This window comes from Hemiscyllium ocellatum, chromosome 21 (genome assembly GCF_020745735.1).
Source record: "Hemiscyllium ocellatum isolate sHemOce1 chromosome 21, sHemOce1.pat.X.cur, whole genome shotgun sequence".
Taxonomy (NCBI): Eukaryota; Metazoa; Chordata; class Chondrichthyes; order Orectolobiformes; family Hemiscylliidae; genus Hemiscyllium; species Hemiscyllium ocellatum.
Genome location: NC_083421.1, coordinates 24,620,131 through 24,640,234, shown reverse-complemented (window position 1 = coordinate 24,640,234; position 20,104 = coordinate 24,620,131). Strand labels below are relative to the sequence as shown.

Below are 20,104 nucleotides of genomic sequence, written 5' to 3'. Positions count from 1 at the left end.
AAAGGGAAATCAATGATTATAAACCTGACATAGCTTTTTGAGAATGTTACTAGCAGAATTGACAATGGGCAAGCAGTGGATGTGAAGTGTTTGAATTTTTAGAATGCTTTTAGTAAAATCCCTTTCAAGAGGTTAGTAAACAAAATTAAAACTCTTGGAATTGGGGTAATATACTAACATGAACTGGTTAACAGGCAGAAAGTAGAGGTTACGAATAACTGGGTCATTCTCAATTTGGCCGGCTATGACCAGTCGCGTATCATAAGGATGGGTGTTTGCACCCCGGCTGTTCACAATCTATTATCAATGATCTGAATGTGGGGGCCAATCGTAATCCTGCCAAACGTGACAATGGCACAAAACTGGATGGGAATGAGAGTTGTGAGAAGGGTACAAAGAGGCTTCAATGGGATTTAGTTAGGCTGGGCGAGTGGACAAGAGCATGGCAGATGGGCTATAATGTGGATGCATAAGGTTATTCACTTAGGTATGAAGAATAAATGTGTAAAGTATTTCTTAAATGGGAAAAGATTAGAGAGTGCCGATGTCCAAAGACACCTACGTGTCCTTGTTCTGAAACCACTGAAAGCCGGCATGCAGATGCAGCAAGCAATTAGGAAGACCATTTGTCTGTCAGCACTTATCATAAGAGGGCTTGAGTGCAGGGGCAAAGGAATATCACTTCAACTGTATGTGATTCTTTATAAATGACTTTGAAGAGTAAGTGGAAGGGTGGGTTAGTAAGTTTGGTGATGACACAAAGGTTGGTGGAGTTGTGGATAGTGTGGAGGACTGTTGTAGGTTACAATGGGACATTGACAGGATGCAGAGCTGGGCTGAAAAGTGCAGATGGAGTTCAACCTGGACAAATGCGAACTGATTCATCTTGGAAGGTCGAATTTGAATGCAGATTACAGGGTTAAAGGCAGGATTCTTGGCAATGTGGAGGAACAGTGAGTCCACAGCCATAGATCCCTCAAAGTTGCCACCCAAGTTGATCGAGTTGTTAAGAAGGCGTATGATGTATTGGCTTTCATTAGCAGAGGGATTGAGTTTAAGAGCCACAAGGTAATGCTGCAGGTGTTGAAAGCCTTGATTAGACCACACTTGGAATATCGTATTTAGTTCTGGTCACCTCATTATAGGAAAGATATGGAATCTTGAGAGAGGGTGCAGAGGAGCTGTCTAGACTGGACGACAGATACATTAGGGACATTTAAGCGATTCTTGGATAGGCACATGGATGAAATGAAGGTTAGTTTGTAGATTAGTTTGATCTTACAGTAGGATAAAAGGTTGGTACAACATTAAAGGCTGAAGGGCCTTTAATATGCTGTACTGTTCTATGTTCTATAACACTGATTAGCCTGTACCTGCAGTTGTGTACATGTCTGATCCCCTTGCTTAAGAATGGATATACTTGCCACAGAGTAGTCACAGACAGGACAGACAAAGTAGATGCAGAGTAGCTGCACTGTGGGGGACCTGAAGCAAAGCGATTGTAATAGTATAAGGGAGCAGATCAAGACCATTTTGTCAAGGTCAACCAGTGATAAGCTATAAATACGGTCTTAGACAGCAATGCACATATCCACATATGAAGAAAAGAAACAATGTCTTTTAATGGCTGCAGAGGTTAGAACAAGGGACACAGTCTTGGGGAGGTGGGGCTTAGTGTCAAGTGAAGAGAGAGAGAGAGAGAGAGAGAGAGAGAGAGAGAGAGATAGACACACACACAAAGAGAAAGAGATAAAGACACAAAGAGAGAGAGAGACAAAGACAGAGACACAGAATTATTCAGACAAAGGAATGGCTGATAGCAAGCATGGGAAGGAAAAAGCTTATAATGGGGGCAATGAGATAGGAATGGGTTGGCTGTGCTGAAAACTGCCCATGTCATGTCAGGGCCTGAGGTGTGGGGTTGGTTCAAGCACAAGGTGGTATTGGGATCCTAAAATTATTGAAGTCAATATGGAGTCCTGAAGGTTGTAGGCACCAGTCTAAAACAGGAATATTGGTCAGGAAACATAGTGATGTGTTGAAACAGCTGGAAGCTCGGGGTCACTTTTGTGGATAGAAAGTAAACATCTTGTAAAGTTGTTGCCCAGTATCAAGGAACGACATTGTGAGCAGTGAATACTGTAGACTAGATTAAGTTAAGTGCAGGTAAATGCTTCACCTGGAAAGTGTGCCCAAGGCCTTGGAGAGTGAGGAGGGAGGAAATAAATGGGCAGGCATTTCACCTTTGATGATTGTATGGTAAGGTGCCGTGGAGAAATGTTGGGTGAGGACCAAGATGTGCAGAAGGAACAATCCTTGCAGAATGTTGACATAGAAGCGGAAGGAAGTGTGTCTCTGGTGATGGCATCCCACTGGAGGTGGGGAAATGGTGGATTATAATCCTTTGCGAACTGGGGTGGTAAGTGAGGCCCAGCGCGACCATATCAGCATCATAGGAGGGAAGAGTAGGGGTGAGAGCTGAAGTGCTGGAAATGGGTCAAAAATGGCTAAGGGCCCTATCAATAACAGTGGTGGGAAATGCTCAACTGAGGAATAAGATGGCCATTAGGAAGGTGAGAATGTTGACTTGAGGCCGCACTCGTTTCAACCATGCTCTACCAACAATCAGAGACATGAAAGACTGTGTTAATACCAGCCATCTTCAGAGAAGCTTCCTTCAAAGTGTTGGCTGGATTTGAATTTAATAAATATCTGGACAGCTCTCCTGATGCTGCTTGTGGTATAACCGACACTGGAACCTATTGGATCAGGAGGTCCTTGCTTGGTTCTGATGCTGTTACAGCTGAAAAGCCAGATGAGGCACAGTGCCTTGGTTTATATTTGAAGTGAGATAGAGATGGGTGCCCAAAGATGGTGCCAGAAAAAGTGGGAAAGGGAGAGAAAATTCTTGAAAAGATACAAGTAAAAGGCCAGTTTGTAACACATACAGAGAAGCCCAACCACGGGGACTGCCTCAAACATTGTGCCTCAGTTTGATCTAAACCACGTCCAGAGCTAACATCCAGTATTGGAAATGCAATGCAGCACCCATTTCCCTGGGTATTTTGTGAGCAGCTGTGCAATTGTCAGATTAATTTACCCCTAATTAAAAATGAAGTTTTAATTAAACTTGGATTCACTGAAAACATCAGAGCTTTGCTGTAGTGAGCCATCTTGTGCTTCAGTATAAAAACACACATGAGCATAAACATAACTCAGATTTCCGGAATCTCTGGACCTGAAATCGTGGTAGCGTGATTCAACTTTCTGATAGACTAACAGGATCTTGCAAGCAGACACGGGACATCGATTATTCATGGCTCTTCAAAATAACAGCTGGTATAATATTCAGTGACTCACTTAAGTCAGAAAAAAACAAACAATCTTCAACACCTCGAGCTAACTTAATGCTTTAAAGTGTTGAATTTAAAGATATGAAAGGTAGCTGTTTCTTGTCCAGATGGAATTTAGCTTTCTGTTCTGTGGGGGAAAACTCAGAAAAACTGGAACATGACAGAATTTGTGACTAAGGTAAAGTTGCATTTGGGTATGGATAAAGTTGCAAATGGATGTGACCTGAAACATTGTACAACTGCAGAATTTATTGGAAGCTGTGCACATACCAGTGCAAATGCAAACAAATTTCTTAATGTACCAATGTCACCCTGTCAATACTTTAAAATATCATCATTCAGAGACAGGGAACTGGCACACAGGCAGAATAGCTCATCTTTCTCCAATTTCAACAGACTTGAAATCACTTAAATTAAAATACATTATGAGCCTCATTGTTAGTCCTGGAAAACCACTGCAACCTCAAATAGTTTCTACAGAAGGCCCTTGCATCTCTCATTGCTTAGTGTAGGAACTGAGAGTGAGCTGTAGAAGCTATGCACAATTATCAATGTACGTTTAGTGGTTGAAATTACCCCAGAATCCAAAGACAACCATAATTCAATGCATTGTGTAATAAATCTCTGTCAAGGTTTACATAGAGTCACCGCCTGGTTGTGATACTTGATAGTACATTGGTGCAGCACCAGTAGAAATTCACTGATCACGGTGTTCATATGACAGATGTAGAAATGACCGTATCATGAGTGTTCCCTGCCAGATTTGCGAAGGGTCCGTTCTGGAGGCCCTCTGCCAGAAGCAGCAGTTGAGGCTTTGGTTGGCTCTTAACTGCCCTTCGAAGTGGCGTCTAGAAAGCCACTCAGTTCAAGAGCAATTAGGATAGGGGAAACAAATTCTAGTCTTCAGCCTGTGCACCAACTCACATCGTATGCATATGGACTAATGGATATAGCCTTCCAGCAATATTGTCATGAGGCCCAACTTCAGGTAAACCTCACTCTCACTTGGTGAAATGAATGTCCACCTTGGTATCTTTGGTGGGATAGTAGGCAACAGGACTATGCAGTGAGTAGATGTATAGATCTTCAGCCTTGTGGAACCTATAGTCCAGAAGGTGAAACTAAGTAGAAATAAGTAATGGTTTGGAAATGGAAAATAGCTCTTTAAGAAAGAAAATCCTCTGTGATTTCTGGAAATACACTTGCAGTCAACTTCAGAGTCTAATTCAACATTAAATACTTATAATTCAGCTATCAGGACTTACCTCGCGCCTCCGCCTCCCAGCACCAGAGCAATAGAATTGCCAGTGAGAGTCCGAGCCAAGCGGGAGAAATCCGAGTGACGATCTGGCAGCTTCTGAGAGATTCTTTGGTACATCTCGAGCTGAGAAGGCATAAGACCAAACAGTATCATGCATCAGTTTGACTGACAGAGGTCAAAGTGTAAACATTTCGCATAATATGGAAACGCCAAAGCACTAGGTTATACGTTTGATGTGACAAATTACACCTTGCAAATTTTTTTCCATCATATTTTAAAGAAGGAATATTCCAAGTTCAATGTTGATCTGAATGTGGACTTCTCAGAGACAAACTAAACAGATACACTGAATACTAGTTTCCGCTGTGGCTATCTCACACATGACAGGCAAAGTCATCCCTAATGTTGTGCTACTCGTCCTTTTACCGAATCAGGAGCCATTCTGTCTTCCACAACTATTCATTTGCATTTCCATAACTGAATACAAACTTAGGTCTGCTGTCCTCCCCTCCTCAAACAACCACCTTTACTGGAACAACCAGCCTTAAATATATAGTTTCAAAGGTTATGAACTGCTTTATTTTCAAAGAGACCATCATTTATAACATTGTCAACTACGACTATATATTTTGCTTGACAGGTGGAGCAAAACACTGTTGCTGGGAGCAATGGCACTCCTCCAGTACAGTCATACAGCACCCATCTGTGGTGTCCAGACATCCCAATCTGACCTAGTCCCATTTGCCAGCACTTGGCCCAAATCCCTCTAAACCCCACCTATTCATATACACATCCAGATACCTTTTAAATGTTGTAATTGTAGCAGCCTCCACCACTTCCTCTGGCAGCTTTAGATTAGATTTGCGACAGTATGGAAACAGGCCCTTCGGCCCAACAAGTCCACACCAACCCTCCGAAGAGTAACCCACCCAGACCCATTTCCCACTTTAACCCTGACTAATACACCTAACATTATGGGCAATTTAGCATGGCCAATTCACCTGACCCGCACATCTTTGGATTGTGGGAGGAAACCGGAGCACCCGGAGGAAACCCATGCAGATACGGGGAGAACGTGCAAACTCAACACAGACAGTCTCCCAAGGCCGGAATCGAACCCAGGTCTCTGGCACTGTGAGGCAGCAGTGCTAACTACTGAGCCACTGTGCGCTGATGTCCGTGGCCGAGTGGTTAAAACAACAAATGTGAAGCATTTTGGGGTTGACCCACACAGGTTCAAATCCTGTCAAGTACATTTTTCAAAGGCGACATGGTGGCTCAGTGGTTAGCTTGTTCCATACACACATCACCCTCTGTGCAAAAATGTTCCCCTCAGGTCCTTTTAAATCTTTCCCCTCTCACCTTAAACCTATGCCCTTTAGTTGCGGACTTCCCCACCCCAGGGAAAGGACCTTGTCTATTCACCCTCTCCAGGTCCCTCATGATTTTGTAAACCTCTATAAGGTCACCCCCTCAGCCTCTAATGCTCCAGGGAAAGAAGTCACGGTCTATTCAGCCTCTCCCTATAGCTCAACACTCTAACCCTGGCAACATCCTTGTAAATCTTTTCTGAACCCGTTCAAGTTTAACAACATCCTTCATGTGGAAAGGAGACCAGAATTGTGAGCAGTATTCTAAATGTGGCCTCACCAACGTCCTGTCCAGCCACAACTAGACCACCTCAACTCCTATACTCAATAGTCTGACCAATGAAGGCAAGCTTGCCAATGCCTTCTTCACTATCCTATTTACCTGCGACTCTACTTTCAAGGAACTATGAACTCGTGCCCCAAAGTGTCTCTATTTGGAAACACTCTCCAGGACCCTCCTGCCTGATTTGCTTTACCAAAATGCAACACCTCATGTTTATCTAAATTAAACTCCATCTGACACTCCTTGGCCCACTGATCCAGATCCTGTTGTACTCTGAGATAACCTCCTGCTTTGTCCACACCACCACCTATTTTGGGGTCATCTGCAAAGTTACTAACCATGCCTCCCATATTCACCTCCAAATCATTTATATAAATGATGAAAAGCAGTGGACCCAGCACTGATCCTTGTGGCACACTGACAGTCACAGGCCTCCAGTTTGAAAAGCAACTTTCTATCACCACCCCCTGTCTCAGACCTTCAAGCCAATTTTGTATTCAATTGGCTAGCTCCCCCTAGATCCCATGTGGTCTAACCTTACTAACCAGTCTACCCTGCGGAATGTTTTGCTGAAATCCATATAGATACTGTCCACCAGTCTACCTTCATCAATCTTCCTTGTCACCTCTTCAAAAAACACAATTAGGTTGACTATCTCTAATCAGTCCTTGCCTTTCCAAATGCATATAAATCTTGTCCCTCAAAATCCTCCCCCCACAACATACCCGCCACTGACATAAGGCTCATTGGTCTATAGTTCCCTGGCTTTTTCTTACATCCTTTCTTAAATAATGGCACCACATTAACCGACCTCCAGTTGTACACCATGGCTGTGACAACGTGTTTTATTTTTATGGGCATCAGCACTTCATGTCTATCCTTAATTGCCCAGAGAGCAATAACAGTCAATTGTTGTGGATCTAGAGTCACTTATACGTCAGACCAAGATTGGCAGAATTCCTCCCCAAAAGGAAGGAATACTCTCAAGGACACTGGTGAGTCAGATGGGTATTTTCCAACAATTGATAATGGTTACATGGTTGCCAGTGGACGAGATTCTAATACCAAATTTTTATGAGATTCCAATGCCACCATCTCCATAGTGGGAGCCCATGTTTCTGCAATATTGCCCTGGGCTTCTGGACAATGAACCCCCTTCACCTGTGCAAGCATTTAAGACTAACTTGCCATGACACTGATATTCTTTCAAAATATGGGTAAACCTTTTAGAAGCATCTCTCCTTTCGATGTTGGATCTACACAGCAGCTCCCTGAGTAAACTTTGCTCTCAATTACATCTGAGCTCTAGACCAGAAGCGGGAGCAAAAAGGTTCTAAACCCAGGCATACTCTAATATTCTACAGGTATTTTAAAGCGTTATAATGATGACTGATTCAAAGAGCAAGCAATGGCACACCGTAACACCCTCTCTCACAAGACCAACACTTTTGCAAATTAACTGCATATTAGGTCATTGAAATAGGAAATTTGAAGAGTTGAGGATAGATTCGGGGATCCATTGCCAGAGGCCTGTTGGAACCATGCTTTTCAGGTGTACATGACGTGTCTGGTAAGTTTACATCCCTGAGGAATTTACACTCACTCCAACATGGAGGTTGGAATATTACAGTGCTCAGATGAATATTTAATCCATAATCATCATTGCAAGAAAATAAGTCCTTAACTAGATCAACAGAAACTGGATACAAATCAAGGAAGTGCTCTTGGGAGAGAGACAATTATTAATTCGCACTTTGCTGTTTTTCAACTATGCAAAGCTCATCTTTAACAACCAACTTGAGCATCAATTGCCCAGCGCCGAGGAGCGTTCTAAGAATTAGTACTGCTTGAATGGGTGTCGAGTGTTTTTTTTAAACCACAGCTGGTGTCAGAAGTTTAATTCAAATTAGAACTTAATTTTATACTTGTTGAAAACTCATTTTACTTGTTAGCATAGTGGGCCCCTAGGCAGTAATCAAGGTTACATTACATAACTCATTTGTCTACTTGTGCAGCAACCCCTCCACCACCAGCACACTGTGGCTGCAATGTAAGCTATGTAAGGCTGCACGGCAGCTACGCACTAGTACTCCTTTGACAGCACTTTTGAAAAATGTTCATTCATTCGTAGGTCAGCAGTTATTATCTCCCCAAAGTTGCCCTCGAGAAAGTGGTAGTGAGCTGGCTTCTTGAACTACTGTAGTCGATAGGTTAGCCTACAATGCCATTAGAGAGAGAGTTCCAGGATACTGAACCAGTGACAGTGAAGGAACAACAATATATTTCCAAGTCAGAATGGTGAATGTTTTGATGGGGAACTTTCAGGTGGTGACATTCCCACATAGCTGCTGCCCTTGTCCTTCTAGATGGAAGTGGCCGTGGGTTTGGATGGTGTTGCCTGAGGATCTTTGGGAAAGTTCTGCATCTTATAGACAGAACACACTGCTGCAACTGAGCATCAGTGGTGGAGGGAGGGGATGTTTGTGGATGTGGTGCCAATCAAATGGGGTTGCTTTGCCCTGGATGATGTCAAGCTTCTTGAGTGTTGTTGGAGTTGCACTCATCCAGACATGTGGGGACTATTCCATCACACACCTGATTTGTGCCTTGTAGATGGTGGACAGGCTTTGGGAGTCAGGAAGTGAGTTACTCATCACAGCATTCCCAGCCTCTGACCTGCTCTTGCAAAGTCTTATAAAGCTGCAACATGGCCTCTTGACCCCATTACTCAATTTCCCAACTTATAAAGACAAGTGTGCCATACACCTTCTTTCCCACCCTATCTACTTGTGTGACCATTTTCAGGGAGCTACGGACTTGAACCCCATCAATACTGTTCAGGGCCCTGTCATTAACTGTATACTTTTCCTTAACATCTGATCTCCCAAAGTGCAGAATCTCACACTTACCTGGATTAACCTCCATCTGCCATTTCTCTGCTCATATCAGCAACTGATCGAGATCCCGCTGTATCCTTTGACAGCCTTCTACATGATCCATAACTCTACCAAGCTTTGTATAATCTGCAAACTTACTAACCCACCCATCTACATGTTCATCCAAGTCATTTATAGGTCACAAGCAGATATCCCAGTGTGGATTACCACTAGTCAGAGACCACCAACCAGAAAAACACCCTTTCACCACTACTCTCAGTCTTCTATAGGCAAGCCAATCTGAATCCACGTGGCCAGGTCACTAGGGATCCCATGCATCTTAATCTTCTGGATGAATCTACCATGAGACACCTAATCGAAAGCCTCACTAAAATCCACGTCGACACCATCCACTGCTCTACCCTCATCGATCATCTTTGTCAACTCCTTGAAAAATTTGATCAAGTTAGTAAGATATGACTTGCCCTGCACAAAGCCATGCTGACTGTTCCTAATTAGACCATGCTTTTCCAAATGTGCGTAAATCCTATCCCCAAGAGATTTTTTGCAATAGCTTCCAAATGACTGATGCGAGACTCATTGGTCAAGCGTTTCCTGGATTATCCCATTTCCCTCTGCAAAAACATTAGCTACCTGTCAGCCCACCGACACCTCTCTAGTGGTTAGCGACAATACAAAGATCTTGGTTGAGGCCCCAGCAATCTCCTCTCTTGCCTCTCTCAATAGCCTGGGGTAGACACCATCAGGCCCTGGGGGCTTATCCATCTTCATACTCTTAGAGAGATCCAAAATGTTGTAGCATATTTGCATGCCCCACACAAATTTATATCCTTATCCTGGGTGAATACTGATGCAAAGTACTCACTTAGGATCTTGCCCACATCCTCTGCCTCCAAGCTCAAGTTCCCTCCTTTATCCTGGAGTCGTCCTACCTTCTCCTTAGTTATCCTCTTGTTTTAATGTATGTATTGAATGCCTTGGAATTTTCTTCAACCCGACTTACCAAGGTCAAGCACCTTCTAGCTCTCCAAATTCCCAGCTTGAGGACTTTCCTGCTTTCTTTTTATTCCTCACGGGCCCTGTCGGATTTTAGCTTCCACAGAATAGTACTGGGAAGTTGTGTGGAGTCCGAAACGATACGAATGGGGCTAAACAAATATTTTTCATCAGTATTCAAACAGGAAAAAGGCAATGTTGTCGAGTCAAATACTGAGATACAGGCTACTCTCCAGGCGGGATTGAGGTAAATAAGGAGGAAGTGCGAGCAATTCTGAAAAGTGTGAAAATAGGTAGGCCCCCTAGGCTGGATGGGATTTATCCGAGGATTCTCTAGGGAGCCAGGGAGGAGATTACAGAGCCCTTGGTTTTGATCTTTATGTTGTCATTGTCTACATGAGTAGTGCCAGAAGACTGGAGAATAGCAAATGTCCCTTTGTTCAAGGAGAGTAGAGACAACCCTGGTAATTATAGACCAGTGAGCCTTACTTTGTTTGTGGGTAAAGTGTTAGAAAAGTTTATAAGAGATAGGATTTATAATCATCTGGAGGGGAGTAATTTGATGTGGGATAGTCACAGTTTTGTGAAGGGTAGATCACGCCTCACAAACCTTATTGAATTCTTTACGATGGTGACCAAACAGATGGATGAGGGTAAAGCGATTTACGTGGTGGATATGGATTTCACAAAGGTGTTTGGTAAGGTTCCCCACTGTAGGCTATTGCACAAAATACAGAGGCATGTGATTGAGAGTGATTTAGCGGTTTGGATCAGAAATTGGCAAGCTGAAAGACGACAGAGGGTGGTGGCTGATGGAAAATGTTCATCCTGGAGTTCAGTTACTAGTGGCGTACTGCAAGGATCTGTTTTGGGGTCCCTGCTGTTCATCATTTTTGTAAATGACCTGGATGAGGGCATAGAAGGATGGATTAGTAAATTTGTGGACGACACTGAAGTCGGTGGAGTTGTGTACAGTGTGGATGGACGCTGTAGGGACATAGATAAGCTACAGAGAGATTGAGAGGTGGCAAATTGAGTTTAATGCAGCAAAGTGTGAGGTGATTTGGAAGGAATAACAGGAATACAGAGTACTGGGCTAATGGTAAGATTCTTGGTAGTCTAGATGAGCAGAGAGATCTCGGCATCCATGTGCATAGATCCCTGAAAGCTGTCCTGAAGGTTGATCGGGCTGTTTAGCATGCATACGGTGTATTAGTTTTATTGGTAGAGGGATTGAGTTTTGGAGGACTTGTTGCAGCTGTACAAAACTCTAGTGTGGCCGTGTTTGGAGTATTGCATACAGGTCTGATTGCTGCATTATAGGAAGGATGTGGAATCATTGGAAAGGGTACAGAGGAGATTCACCAGGATGTTGCCCGGTATGGAGGGAAGGTGTGATGGAAAAAGGCTGAGGGACTGGAGGCCATTTTTGTTCGAGAGAAGAAGGTTAAGAGGCAACTTAATAAAAGCATACAAAATGATCAAAGGATTAGATAGGGTGGAGAGTGAGAGCCTTTTTCCTCGGATGGTGATGGTTAGCATAAGGGGACATAGCTTTAAATTGAGGGGTGATAGATATAGGACTGATGTCAGAGTAGATTCTTTACTCAGATTAGTAAGGGTGTGGAATGCCTTGCCTACAACAGTAATAGACTCGTCAATTTTAAGGGCATTTATATGATCATTGGATAAACATATGGATGATAATGGAATAGTGTAGGTTAGGTAGGCTTTACGTTGGTTTCACAGGTCAGCGCAACTTCGAAGGCCGGAAGGCCTGTATAGTGCTGTAATGTTCTACTTTCTATAGGCGTCTTCTTTCCTTTTGACTAAATTCACAATCTCCCTCGTTATCCAAGTGCTCCTTACCTTGCCATCCTTGACCTTCCTCTCTATTGGAATATGCTGGTACTGAACTCTGATCAACATCTCACATGTGGTCTTGCCCAATAACACTTCCTCCCATTTAACACTCCCTAGCTCCTGTCTAATACTGATTCAATTTGGTTTTCCCCCAATTTAGTACCTTCCTTTTAGATCCTGACTTATTCTTATTCATTAGCCATCTTAAAACCTAAGGAGTTGCGATCACTATTTCTCCCAGTGAAAAGTCAGTCACCTGGACAGGCTCACTAGCCAATACAAGGTCCAGTATGACCCCTCCTTTAGGTGGACTACCCACATACTGTTTCAAGAAATCCTCTTGGTTGCACTTAACAAATTCCGCTCCATTTCAGCTTCGTGCAGCATTTCAAAACATCCAGGATCAGATACTTGGTGACATTCTCAAGCCTTCAGCAACCTCATACTTGAGCCTCAATGGTTGACACAGCACACATGATGACAAATGCAGTAACCCCATCCTGTTCATTAGGCAGGAACTCCTTTTAATAAATACACACGTATTAATTACTGGTAACCTCTATTCTATTCACTGTGCAGTAATGCTGGAGTACATTATAGATAGAGCAGCACGCACTATGACTAACATACTAACTCATCCTTTTTACTGTATAAAACACACACCATGAATAACAGAGCAACCTTCAATTACTGACTGGATAGAAATTCCATTTGGTACCGACTCTTTCACACACAATTATTTTTTCAGTTTGTTTCAGATTTGCAGAAAACAATAAAATAGAATGGACCTCTGACTGGAGGACAAGTCTTAGTGGTGTTGCTACAATAGGATCGCAGGGTAAACACCTCTCCACACTCGCTGTATTATGAGAATGGGAAGTAAAGCACAGAGGAATTATTTCATGGAAAAAGGAGGAAATACAATTTTTTCTACTCAAAGAGCACAAAGTCACACATTTTAGAGGAGTAGCGTTCTAAACTTACATTTCACCTGATGTTTATTTAAGGTGTACAGCAGCTTTAACGCAAGGTGGTAAATGTTTATTTGCCAAGTAGTTAAATGAAATACATTGGGTAGACAGAAATCCAGCAAGATTTCACAGATTAAACTTTTGTATTCGGAATGCAATTTCTGGGCTCATCCAAATGTTAAGTGCCTTTCTGCTCAGTTTGGAATTAGATTTCTTTCCTCTTTGGTTTTCCCAATATCCCAATCGTACAGAAAGCAGTTGCTAGAGAATGTTCCACACAATGGATGAGGGAGAACAGCTAAGTAAAAAAAAATCTTGCGCGAATGGCTTTGTATTTGAGGCACAATTTACCTTTGGTTGTTGTGCGATTTTCAAAAAAAAGTATGCCTCAAATATTTTTATTCCCATTCAAAAAGGAATTTTGTCAGGAGGAACTACTGCCCGAGAGTTGGGAAACAGGTGGAAGTGGTGGAGCCCAGATGTTGGAACAGGGAGAATTTTCTTCTCTCTCTCTCTCATTACAAATAGATGAAGTGGATTTGATTGCTGGAATACACAGTACTGAAACTTACTAAGACACAAGGGGAAGTTTGAGTATAGTAGAATGGAGCAGAAATTTATTGCAGAAACGGGTGATGTGTGGCATTGTGGAGAGCGAAATACAAAGTAAGATATGCATAAAACAGAAAGGCACTGAACAGAGTGGTGGAATAGAGAGAAGAAGGTGCAATATATGGGCTTGAACACAGTCATCAAAATAGTTGATAATTGTACATCCAACGACCCTCTGTCAACCATGTGTCACACCCTCTGCTTTAAGGATCTGTGTCAGTGGGATATCAAGGTGATGAGACTCACAATCCTTGCTGGAGGCTGACCTTTTGCAAAGGCATTGGAAGAGACAATTTGAAACATAATGCTCAGCTAGTCAAGAAGAGGCTCAGAAAAAAAAAGTGAGTGAATCATAATGGTTACGCAACAGTTGGCATATTGTGGAATTATTGGATACTTTAATATCGAAGATCAGTCTCCCTCGAGGTGATGCTGTTCCAATAATGCCAATCTGATAATCCTATAAAATAAAACATAGTAACAAACCATATGCAGTGACTGTTCCGAGTTCCCTACCAGTTTAGGTAGCCTCTTGCGAGAGAAGACCCGGCGAGGGCAGCAGAGGTGTAGATGACCAGAGCACCAACTCCTCATGTTGAGCCACTCGACGGTGCGAGCTGGCGTCGGGCCATCCTCCTTGTGCAGTAGGATGAGCTGTTTGAGAGCTCGTACGGCTGTGTTCTCCAACATGCGCTCCAACTGCAAACAAAGGCGCACACAAATTACACACGTGAAGAGTCACAGTACACTGAGTCGGTGCCACGGGACACACTGTGAGCTACTCTACAGTGTGCTACTCCCACTGTGTCTCCATTTGCTGGTTTTGTAGGTGCAGCACTTCACTTTCACACCCAATCAATTTAAGTCAGAAACGGGTTAAAGTGGCAGCTAGCAATGATGGTCACCTGGTTGTCCTGAAGTGAACCACACTTCTCCAGTCCCTTGCCTCAATGGTCAAAAAAAGTCAGGCAAAGTTTTCATGTGAGGAATGCTTCAGGTCCAGAAGAATATAATAAGCCCCTTGGAATAAATAGTGGGAACTAATGTCACTGACAGTGTACATACTATGTTGAAACAAAAAATCAAAATACAGTAGACTCCAGATATAAGAACACAGAAGTGATATAGGGCATTGGGCTCTTCGAACCTGTTCCTCAAGTCACCACGATCACGGCTCACCTGGTTATGATTTCATCTCTACTTTTGCGTCTGCTCCCTCATAACTCTCAGCTCCCTTGTCAACAAAAAAATCAATTTAACTTGAATACATTTAAACCTCCATTATCATCTGAGGAAGAGATTTCCATAGATTAACGACATTCTTAAAAATAAATTATCACATCTGACAAGAGCGTGACCTCTCACTCTCAAATGCCCCTAGTTGATATCTCTACCCTAAGAGGGAATATCCTGCCAGTACCTACCCAGTTTAGTCCTCTCAGAATCTTACATGCTTCAATAATAGTAAAATAAATAAGGGCAGGATTTGTACACTTAATGGTGGGGCTCTAGAGTGTGTTATTTAACAGGGAGGCCTAGGAGTTTAGGTGCTTGGCTCTTTGAAAGTTGCATCATCGGTAGACAGAGTCAAGAGTGTGGTGCTGGAAAAGCACAGCATCCAATGAGCAGGAGAATCAACATTTTGTGCATAAGCCCTTCATCAGGAATGAGGGCTTGTGGGTTAGGGAGCTGAGAGATAAATGACAGGGTGGGGGGAGGAAGGCAGATGGGAATGCAACAGATAGATGAAGGTGGGGGAGAAGGTGATAGGAAGGAGAGGAGGGTTGAGCGGATAGATGGGAAAGACGATGGACAGGTCAAGAGGGCTGTGACGAGTTGGAGGCTTGGGACTGGGATAAGGTAGGGAGAGGGGAAATGAGGAAACTGGTGAAATCCACATTAATTGGCTTGCGGGGTTCCAAGGCGGAAGAGGAGGTTCCAGACATCAGGTGGTTAGGCTTTGGCGATGTAGGTAACCCAGGAACTGCATGTCCTTGGTGGAGTGAGAGGGGGAGTTGAAGGGTTCAACCACGGGGGCGGTGGGGTCGGTTGGTGCGGGTGCCCCAGAGATGTTCTCTGAAACAATCCACAACTTGGCATCCTGTCTCCCCAATGTAGAGGAGACCACACCGGGTGGATGACAATTTGTGGAGGTACAGGCAAATTTCTGTCGGATGTGGAAGGATCCTTTGTTGGGTGGAGGGGGGCGGGTGGGGTGGTGGGTTTCAAAAACAGAGCTCATATTTTTAAGGTGAGTGGTGAAAGATTTAAAAGGACCTGAGGGCAACATTTTCACACAGAGGGTGGTTCAAATGTTGAATGAATGGCCTGAGGCAGTCACAGATATAGGTATATTTACAACATTGAAAGACATTTGGACAAGTATATGAATAGGAAAGGTTTAGAAGGATATGGGGCAAACAAAGTAAGTGGGACTAATTCAGTTTGAGACACTTGATGGAGGTGGACGGAGTTGGACTGAAGGACCAATTTCTGTGTTGTATGAATCTAAACCAAGTTTTATTCTTCTAAACCCACATGAAATCCATGAAAAAGTGGAGACACTTTCAATAGACATCACATCTGTAGACAGAGAGAAAGAGAAAGAGAACTCAACTTTCAGATCAGTGACCTTGCATCAGAACAGTGAATGCTTCTGATGGAAGGTCAATCTAAAACATTAATTCTCCTTCTCTCTCCACAGTTGCTGCATGGCCTGCTGCATATTTTCAAAATTTTATGTTTTTATTACCACAGGTTTGGCTCTGACAGAGTATGCAGACAGCAAAGGAGCCACGTGACCAATGTACACAATATCTTCCAGTCAGTGATGTGACAGGACCTTTCATGAAAAACAAATTATTTAAAACATTCATTCTTATGTTATCCCTTCCTTTTGTCCCAAAGTTGGCAATCCACTGCACTGAGGCACACATATTGACATAATGAAAGGTGAACATCGACATGATTGCAATTCCTCTAAATACTGTGTGAAGTGCAATTATTGACTTACCTCTCCAACAGTTGGCTCCTGCTCTCCCAGGCCAACAATAAGGATGCAATCAGCCTGCCTGATACAACGCTGGGTCCAGGGAGTCATGCTGCTGTCAGACTGGTAGAGCACAATTCTATGGATATCTTCTTGCTGAGCTAGCCAGCTTGATAATCGGCACTCATGGATGCTACACAAGGAAAAGCCCAGGGATCATTCAGAAATGGAACACTGAAAATCTACACACATCAAATCAACATCAGTGGAGAAAATGGACAAGCAAACAACAAGAGAAGGAAGGACTTTAATAGACTTTGAAAAGGCAAGTGCAGGAAATGAAAGAGAGAGATACTCCAAGCAGAGAGAGGGAGAGTCAATGCGTCACTTGTGAACTGGTAAAAAATCATCAGTATCCCAGATGGCGGAAAATATCATCAAGGTGGCCTTGGACTTATAGCTTCAAGACTTTCTACCACCAAGGTCTTTACCAGCTAATTTCTGGGTCTGTTGGAGATTATATTGGTGGAAATCAATTGCTATGCATAATCAACAACTCCATTATCATTAGAGGTCCCTTAAAGGATGACAGGCAGCAAACAAAATTGTTTTTGGCCTTTTTTGTCTTGCAATTCCTATCCCAGACAGAAAGAGGCACTCTGAACTATACTGAAGATGGGAAACCTAGTGTTAGTATGGCTGGATCTGTGGCTTTAGAGTTGGCTTGCTTTTTTTTTTGCAGTTTAAGGCAGACAGACCTGCTATGCTTTGTTAATATTTTCATTTTAAACATGCCATGCTGGCTTGCTGCTTTTCCAATATCTCGGATTTTCCAGCACATTCCCTCAGCAAGTTTCAGACTACAGTAGTAACTCAATGCTTCTTTCTATTGTTACAAGACACTACAGTCACACAAAACAATCTCCAGCTTTCTGATTAAACAAGTGACCACAACATCACACATTTATAGAACACCTTTATCTTGGAAAAGCAATCTAATGATACCTCACCAAGATGTTAAGATGCTTGCAGGATTGGTAATGCTTGCTTAGCCTTTTTATTTCAATGCCTAGAAATCCTCGTTTATCAATCATTTTTCAATTCTAAAGACGAGTCTGACCTAAATTTTAAACCAGTTTCTTCTCTCAAATAATGCTGATGGACTATTTTCCTATATTTATTTCAGATTTCTGAAAACTTTGATTTTTTTTAAAAATCAGAGATGTAGTTACAGAACCATCAAACTCACATTTGCAATTGTCTCTTTAAAATAATGCTGATCCATAAAGGAGAAACTACTTTCATTAGCAGGAGGTTGGTAACCACAGAGGACAGAAAATAATTGGCAAAAACCCAGCAGGAAGTGTGGAGGCACTTAATAAGAATACAACTAGTTACAGTGTTGTGGAATGCACTGTCCGAGAAGCTTGTGGAAGCAAATTCAAAAGTAGCTGTTAATAAAGAATTAGACATATACTTGAAAAGGGGAAATTTGCAATAGCATAGGGGTCAGTCAGGCCATGATGTAAACAGCTCCTACAAAGAGTCAATAATTAACACTATGGTAAAAACAATGACTGCAGATGCTGGAAACCAGATTCTGGATTAGTGGTGCTGGAAGATCACAGCAGTTCAGGCAGCATCCGAGGACCAGTAAAATCGACGTTTCGGGCAAAAGCCTGAAGGGTGGAGTGATAAATGAGAGGAGGGTGGGGGTGGGGAGAAAGTAGCATAGAGTACAACAGGTGGGTGGGGGAGGGGATGAAGGTGATAGGTCAGGGAGGAGGGTGGAGTGGATAGATGGAAAAGATGATAGGCAGGTAGATCAAGTCATGGGGACAGTGCTGAGCTGGAAGTTTGGAACTGGGGTGAGGTGGGGGAAGGGGAAATGAGGAAACTGTTGAAGTCCACATTGTTGCCCTGGGGTTGAAGTGTTCTGAGGCAGAAGATGAGGCATTCTTCCTCCAGGTATCGGGTGGTGAGCGAGCGGCGGCGGAGGCGGCCCAGGACCTCCATGTCCTTGGCTGAGTGGGAGGGGGAATTGAAATATTGAGCCACAGGGCAGTGTGGTTGGTTGGTGCGGGTGTCCCAGAGATGTTCCATAAAGCACTCTGCTACGAGGCGTTCAGTCTCCCCAATGTAGAGGAGACCGCTTCGGGAGCAACGGATACAATAAATGGTATTGGTGGATGTGCAGGTAAAACTTTGATGGATATGGAAGGCTCCTTTAGGGCCTTGACACCAAGAGCCAAATGGCCTCTTCCTGGGCTGTACAATTTGATACATAGCTACACCAAACCAATGTTGTCCAAATGAAATCGCTGAATAGCCAAGTGTAAGACTGCAGAAATATCATTTCAGCTAACCCATGCTAGTCCAACAGAAAATTCCATGCATTCGCTTACGCAATGCGGGTAAATGCACTTTGCATACACGTATTTAGTTAACAAATCTCTGCCACCGCTCAGCAGCCAAAGAAATGGAGCACTTGTATCAATTATAAAGAGTATCTCCTTATTACCTTGCCAAACACCCAAAATCTGTTTAAAGCACGAAAACATACTCCATGCAAATGAGCAGTGAGGTCAACACCCAACAATGGTGGTTAATACTCAATATCATTTACTAATCACAATTAACTTATCCATGTCTAGATTCCCAATGAGCCACAAGTGGCCAAAAGCTATCCCTTGGGACAACACTGTTCTAAACCATGAAGATTCCAATTTACATACAGCACAATGGGAAGAGCTTAAGGGAAACCGGAATTTCTTTTTAATCCCCAAGTGATAGCACTTCACCCAGTACAATACTTTATAAGCAGAGCATAAATAAACCAGCCTCAGCTGGAACAACAATCCACCGCAAAAGATTAATTTTCTGTTCCCTAACCTCATCGCCACTTTGATTGGAATGAGATAACTCAGCACTGTGCAGGGAACAAAACTAAGACCTTATACATTTATCATGCTATGTCACCAAACCAACTAAGAAAACCCAAAGTTTAGAATAAAGTTTCGGTTCAAGTCATCTCAATCTGCAATGCGCTGAATTTGGACTTCTCCTCAACTTTCAGATGGGTGATCCATCCAGCCTATATGCTAAATTTGTTCGCTGTACGTTTACCGTTATCGCGTGGCATTATGCTATATAATCTGCCCCAATTGACACTCCCCGTGAAACCAGAATAACTAAAATAAAAGACAGTGTAAGATCAGAGAGGACAAGCTAGGTGAGAGAGGTAGGAAGTCAGCTAAGGCAGAGTGTGGCCTGACCTGTCCAAAGCAGTAGATCCAAGACGTTGTCTGATGACATCACTGTTCAGTAGCAAGGTAGGACCTGAAATGAAACAATTGACTTCAGTTTTACATAAATTTAAATAGATGTACCAATAAGATGTATCACTTATCAGACTAAGGAATTCACAGTAAAGAATTACTATGAGCGCTTAGGCTACAACTGACATGTAAATAAATAATACAAATGAACAAGTTCAAATAACCAGCAGG

General features: G+C 42.9%; 1 protein-coding gene across 3 annotated transcripts in view; it reads right to left on the bottom strand.

Moving 5' to 3' along the window:
- pnpla7b (patatin-like phospholipase domain containing 7b) overlaps window positions 1-20,104 on the bottom strand; it is a 335,345-nt gene that overhangs the window by 128,123 nt on the left and 187,118 nt on the right. For all 3 annotated transcript variants that reach the window (XM_060841292.1, XM_060841293.1, XM_060841294.1), the window contains exons 23-26: window positions 19,871-19,934; window positions 16,620-16,788; window positions 14,123-14,305; window positions 4,619-4,737 (exon numbers count right to left, since the gene is read on the bottom strand). In XM_060841292.1, coding sequence (XP_060697275.1) covers window positions 4,619-4,737; window positions 14,123-14,305; window positions 16,620-16,788; window positions 19,871-19,934 — 535 coding nt within the window. The remainder of the gene's footprint in view (window positions 1-4,618; window positions 4,738-14,122; window positions 14,306-16,619; window positions 16,789-19,870; window positions 19,935-20,104) is intronic.